At 57.4% G+C, this 6272-nt stretch overlaps 1 protein-coding gene across 1 annotated transcript in view; it reads left to right on the top strand.

The window, feature by feature from the left end:
• The window catches only part of LOC310964698 (BCL-6 corepressor-like), a 32816-nt gene that overhangs the window by 1382 nt on the left and 25162 nt on the right, over nucleotides 1-6272 (top strand). Inside the window, exon 2 of the mRNA XM_083937953.1 lies at nucleotides 1951-5577. Within this exon, the coding sequence (XP_083794079.1) occupies nucleotides 1951-5577 (3627 nt within the window). The remainder of the gene's footprint in view (nucleotides 1-1950; nucleotides 5578-6272) is intronic.

Here is a 6272-nt window from a genome sequence, read left to right as displayed (position 1 = left end):
CTGATCCGGTTTACAGTGACCCAGAACCCTTCACTGATCCGGTTTTACACTGACCCAGAACCCTCCTCTGATCGGTTTACACTGACCCAGAACCTCCACTGATCCGGTTTACACTGACCCAGAACCCCCCACTGATCCGGTTTACACTGACCCAGAACCCCCACTGATCCGCGTTTATAGTGACCCAGAACCCCCCACTGATCCGGTTTACACTGACCCAGAACCCTCCACTGATCCGTTTACACTGACCCAGAACCCCCTCTGATCCGGTTTACACTGACCCAGAACCCTCCACTGATCCGGTTTACACTGACCCAGAACCCTTCACTGATCCGGTTTACACTGACCCAGAACCCTTCACTGATCCGGTTTACAGTCAGGTGAAAAGTCTCTAAATGTAGCGAGAAAGTGGCGCCTGGGAGTGCTTTGGGACGGGGAAGGGCTCCCAGCAGCCCCCTCTGCAGTGAGGACACTAACTGCAGAGTGAAGGGCTCCCCAGCAGCCCCCTCTGCTCAGTGAGGACACTAACTGCAGAGTGAAGGGGCTCCCAGCAGCCCCCTCTGCTCAGTGAGGACACTAACTGCAGAGTGAAGGGGCTCCCAGCAGCCCCTCTGCTCAGTGAGGACACTAACTGCAGAGGGAAGGGGCTCCCAGCAGCCCCCTCTGCTCAGTGAGACACTAACTGCAGAGTGAAGGGGCTCCCAGCAGCTCCCTCTGCTCAGTGAGGACACTAACTGCAGAGTGAAGGGGCTCCCAGCAGCCCCCTCTGCTCAGTGAGGACACTAACTGCAGAGGGAAGGGGCTCCCAGCAGCCCCCTCTGCTCAGTGAGGACACTAACTGCAGAGTGAAGGGGCTCCCAGCAGCCCCCTCTGCTCAGTGAGGACACTAACTGCAGAGTGGAAGGGCTCCCAGCAGCCCCCTCTGCTCAGTGAGGACACTAACTGCAGAGTGAAGGGGCTCCCAGCAGCTCCCTCTGCTCAGTGAGGACACTAACTGCAGAGTGAAGGGGCTCCCAGCAGCCCCTCTGCTCAGTGAGGACACTAACTGCAGAGGGAAGGGGCTCCCAGCAGCCCCCTCTGCTCAGTGAGGACACTAACTGCAGAGTGAAGGGGCTCCCAGCAGCTCCCTCTGCTCAGTGAGGACACTAACTGCAGAGTGAAGGGGCTCCCAGCAGCCCCCTCTGCTCAGTGAGGACACTAACTGCAGAGTGAAGGGGCTCCCAGCAGCCCCCTCTGCTCAGTGAGGACACTAACTGCAGAGTGAAGGGGCTCCCAGCAGCAGCCTCTGCTCAGTGAGGACACTAACTGCAGAGTGAAGGGGCTCCCAGCAGCCCCTCTGCTCAGTGAGGACACTAACTGCAGAGTGAAGGGGCTCCCCAGCAGCCCCCTCTGCTCAGTGAGGACACTAACTGCAGAGTGAAGGGGCTCCCAGCAGCCCCCTCTGCTCAGTGAGGACACTAACTGCAGAGTGAAGGGGCTCCCAGCAGCCCCTCTGCTCAGTGAGGACACTAACTGCAGAGTGAAGGGGCTCCCAGCAGCCCCCTCTGCTCAGTGAGGACACTAACTGCAGAGTGAAGGGGCTCCCAGCAGCCCCCTCTGCTCAGTGAGGACACTAACTGCAGAGTGAAGGGGCTCCCAGCAGCCCCCTCTGCTCAGTGAGGACACTAACTGCAGAGTGAAGGGGCTCCCAGCAGCCCCCTCTGCTCAGTGAGGACACTAACTGCAGAGTGAAGGGGCTCCCAGCAGCCCCCTCTGCTCAGTGAGGACACTAACTGCAGAGGGAAGGGGCTCCCAGCAGCCCCCCTCTGCTCAGTGAGGACACTAACTGCAGAGTGAAGGCTCCAGGTTGGGGTTATGAAGGGTGCAGGTGTTCAGTGGTTGTTTGTGTTTTGCAGCCGTTCTCTTCCACGTTGTTGCTTCCTTGTTCTGACTCTCTTCTTCGTGTTGCAGGTGGATGCCAGCGCTGCGTACAGGATGAACCCGCTAGCTGCCCTCAGCATCGACCGCAACGCTCTGGCGGGGGAAAACTTCCGCCCCCATGGAGGAATCTTCTACCCCGGCCTCCACCCTCTCTCTGCTGAAAAGCCCCAGGAGGCGAGCGCGTCTCTGCCGCTTGGCTACGACCTCCTGTACAAACCAGGTGTGACCCTGCTGGACGGGCAGAAATCTGCAGACGGATACGTCGGGCTTTATAAGAGCCCCCCCCCAGGGCTGCAGAAACCCCTGCTTGTCCCTGCTGCAGGAGCTGAAAACCTTAGGTTGGACCGCAGAGTTCTGTCCAGTGACAAGCAGGCCGACCTGGGCCTGAACGGTGCCGGGGGCTTCCTGAGGTTGCCGTGGGTCAGCCCTTATGCTGATGCAACAATGTACCCCTTCCTGGACATGGCATACAAGGCCTCCTTCCTGTCCCAGCCGTCGCCCTTCCTCCACCAGCAGCTGGCGTATCAGTCTTTGTTTGCTGCCGGGGCAGGAAGCAGCACACCTGGGGAGGACAGACTGTTTTACCTGCCTCATTATGCTGCCCATAACTCCTCCCCACTGGGCCCTCTAATCAGGATCCCTGCAGCAACGCCAGCTCCGGCTGCCCTTTCATCCCAGTCCCACTCTCAGGACAAGGCCTCACAGGGCCTCAGTCCTCAGGTGCTCCAGGAACACTCTGCCTTTAGCACCAGTCCACGGATCCACCGGGAGCCCCGGCCTCAGGCTTCACGTCCTACCGAGCGACAACACGGCAGCAGTCACAGCGGCGCAAAGTCCAGTCAGCCCCCCTCCACTAAGAACAGGACTAGCAGCAGAAGTGGTGGAAGTAGTGCTGCCCCTGTTAGCAGTTCAGCTATCACTGCTGCTTTAGAGTCCCCCCCAGTTACCCATCCCCCACGCTCAGTTCCCCCTCCTCAACCCCCCAACAACAACAACAACACTACAGACCTCCAGAAGTCGCTTCACAGACGCACATCCTCATCGTCGACCTCACGGTCAGTGTCTCACCCCTTTATCACGGGCAGCCGGAGCTCTGGGCACAGCAACACAACCAAAGACTCCAGCCCGGACCGCCCCAGTGCAGAGAAGTGTGTGTCACCTGCCAAGGCATCCCTGGACAGAGCTGTACCTCAAAAGCCTGCCAGAAACCCTGGGGAAAACCCTTTGGACCTATCTGCCAAAGAGTTGGAAGAGTTCTCAAAGGGATTCCCGTCTAAACTAGAGGCCCTGGCCAAGTTGGGATATCTACCACCATCTCATCGTGGGCTGCAAGCCAGTCAGGACCAGAACCTAAAGGAGGGTCTGCCCCAGACTGCTGCCACGTCAGCAAAGACTCCAGATTGTGCTGAACTGATCAGCACTGCGCACTCGCCGTGGGCGGTTCCAGGTCCCGCCCCTGCCGTCAGCTCTGACCACAGCAGAAGCTCCCAGATTCTGAAAAACAAGAGTGTGGACAATATTTCTCATCATCCACAGCCTCAAAACTCCCCCGGCTCCACAGCAGTGGAGGTCACCAGTGTTCCCAGCCCTGCCTCAGGGGCCAGACCCTCTACATCATCTTCTTCCTTAAAGTTCACAGCGGATTGGCCACGAGTCCCCCCTGCTCATTTTGAGAGTCCAATCAATAAGGGAGAAACTCGTACGTGCCCTGGAAAACGGAACTTATCTCCCGTCAAAGCAGAGGCTCAAGAAAACCAGCAACAGCAGCCTCGTGTGGGGGTAGGAAACTCCTCCAGTCAGATGTACGGTGACTCCTACCTCCCTCCGGGCTTAGGCTACACTAACCGCTACATCCCATACTCAGTTGCTGAGAATATGTCCTTACAACACATGGCCATACCAGGCAAAGGGCCCATCTATACCCACCCTGTCCTGCTGGGCAACAGCAGCTTTTACCCATCTCGCACTGCAGCAAAGCACGGACCTCCATATGGAGCACATCCAAATCAGGGTGACTTCATAACATACAAGAATACGGGGGGGATGGCCCCTCCGTCTGTTTCCTCCCACCAAGGTCTTGACCGACTCGAGACCCAGGATAAAACCAGGAAAGCAGAACCACACAGGAACCAGGAAAGGCCGGACGCTGAGAGAGACCGCTCCACCAAACAAACCATGCAGGCTCCAGGCACAGGCCTCCCTCCTGCCAGGGAGGATGTAGTGTGTATCGATCTGGTGCGTGATGAGGCAGATGAGGATTTGTCTACGAACAAGCACAGAGAAGATCCTTCGAAACATGACCTCAGCGGCTGTAACATGATCCAAGAAAGAGATCCACGGCCCCCAGAAGCCCTGCCTCCCAGCCAGGCTGTGGAGCAGAGACAACAGTCAGGACCCCACTCTTCCCAACCACAGCCTCCTCAGCTCAACCCTCCTTCACCTCCTTCACCTCCAGCTCTGACGGAGGAGACTCCAGAGGAGGTCCTGGACATGGAGGAGCCACTGAGTCCGTTCCAAGACATCCCAGACGAGCAGACAATGAGCTGTGCCCGAACTTCTCCACAGCAATTTTCCAGAAAATGTAAAACCGGAGCCTCTGGTGGAGCTGAGGACTCGATGACGGGTGTCACTGGTGGTCGGGAGAACGCGGGTGAGAACGAGGCTAAGTCAGAGGCCTCAGGCAGTAAAGATGTAAACCCTGAGCAGAATCCTTCCAGAAACGGCACCGCATTGGATCATTTTAGCAAAGAAGATGGCACCGGTGACATCAAGGGAGCAGTGTGTGCCGTCACCAGCCCGAAGAGTCCGTCTCACGGGGGCAACCGTCATTCAGACGATCCGGTTTGTAGCAGTGAGGGACCAGCATGTAGAGATTTCAGTCCGCAGGTGCCGGGATGCAGGAGTCTTAATCCCCGGGCTCCTGCTGAAGGACTCATGGACTCCAGAGACCCAAGAAGTCCCACAGCTGACAGTGGAGATTTAAGCTCTGTCAGCAGAAACGCCGTGGGCCCGTGTTGCAGGAATCTGGCTCTGAAGAGTTTAACTTGTGAACCCAGACCTTTCACCGGCTCGACTCATGGAAATAGCAACCCGGTGACCCCCAACTGCAAGAACAGCAATCCAAGATTTACACATTGTGAAGACCGCCATGTTGTGCGTCCAGCTGGTGGAAACCTCGGTCTCAGGGCTTCTGCAAGTGTGAAGAACTGCTCAGGTGGTCCAGATTGTGGAAGTAGTTCCTCTAAAAGCCAGACCTGTGGACATAACCACCCCGGGGTCCCCACATTTCCTCTGGGCCCGACCTGTCGGCATCTTTCACCTGGCAATCCCACCAATGGAGTTTTTAACTTGATGGCTGCAGATCTGACTCCAGAACCACCAGTTCACAGAGACCTGACGTACGAAGGCTTTTCCTGTGATGTGACAGAGCGCACGAGGGAGACGTCCGGCTGTGGAGATGGGGAAGAAGACCTCCAGGACAGCATGGATCTCCTGGCAGAGGAGGATGAGGGTTCTTGCTGCAGCAAAGGCCGGCGTGCAGGCCTCACCAGACGCATCGCCAACTCATCCGGCTTCGTGGGCGACCGCTTTAAATGTGAGACCACGGAGCTTAACGCCGACTCCAGCAAGCTGAGCAGGGAGCAGAAAGCACTTCAGGTAAGATCCAAGTCTACATTTGAAGTGATGCACACACCTGCACGAGTTAGTCCTGTCAGTTAGCTCACCTTTAATGTGGGAGGAGGGGCGTCTGTGATCAGTCAGGAGGCTGGCGTCTGTGATCAGTCAGGAGGCTGGCGTCTGTTATCAGTCAGGGCGTCTGTGATCAGTCAGGAGGCTGGCGTCTGTGATCAGTCAGGAGGCTGGCGTCTGTGATCAGTCAGGGCGTCTGTGATCAGTCAGGAGGCTGGCGTCTGTTATCAGTCAGGGCGTCTGTGATCAGTCAGGAGGCTGGCGTCTGTGATCAGTCAGGAGGCTGGCGTCTGTGATCAGTCAGGGCGTCTGTTATCAGTCAGGAGGCTGGCGTCTGTGATCAGTCAGGAGGCTGGCGTCTGTGATCAGTCAGGAGGCTGGCGTCTGTGATCAGTCAGGGCGTCTGTGATCAGTCAGGGCGTCTGTGATCAGTCAGGGCGTCTGTGATCAGTCAGGAGGCTGGCTTCTGTTATCAGTCAGGAGGCTGGCGTCTGTTATCAGTCAGGGCGTCTGTTATCAGTCAGGAGGCTGGCGTCTGTTATCAGTCAGGAGGCTGGCGTCTGTTATCAGTCAGGAGGCTGGCGTCTGTGATCAGTCAGGGCGTCTGTGATCAGTCAGGAGGCTGGCGTCTGTTATCAGTCAGGGCGTCTGTGATCAGTCAG

This window comes from Echiichthys vipera (genome assembly GCF_963691815.1).
Source record: "Echiichthys vipera genome assembly, chromosome: 23".
Taxonomy (NCBI): domain Eukaryota; kingdom Metazoa; phylum Chordata; class Actinopteri; order Perciformes; family Trachinidae; genus Echiichthys; species Echiichthys vipera.
The sequence above is the reverse complement of the archived record's forward strand: the minus strand, read 5'-3'. Positions and strand labels throughout refer to the sequence as shown.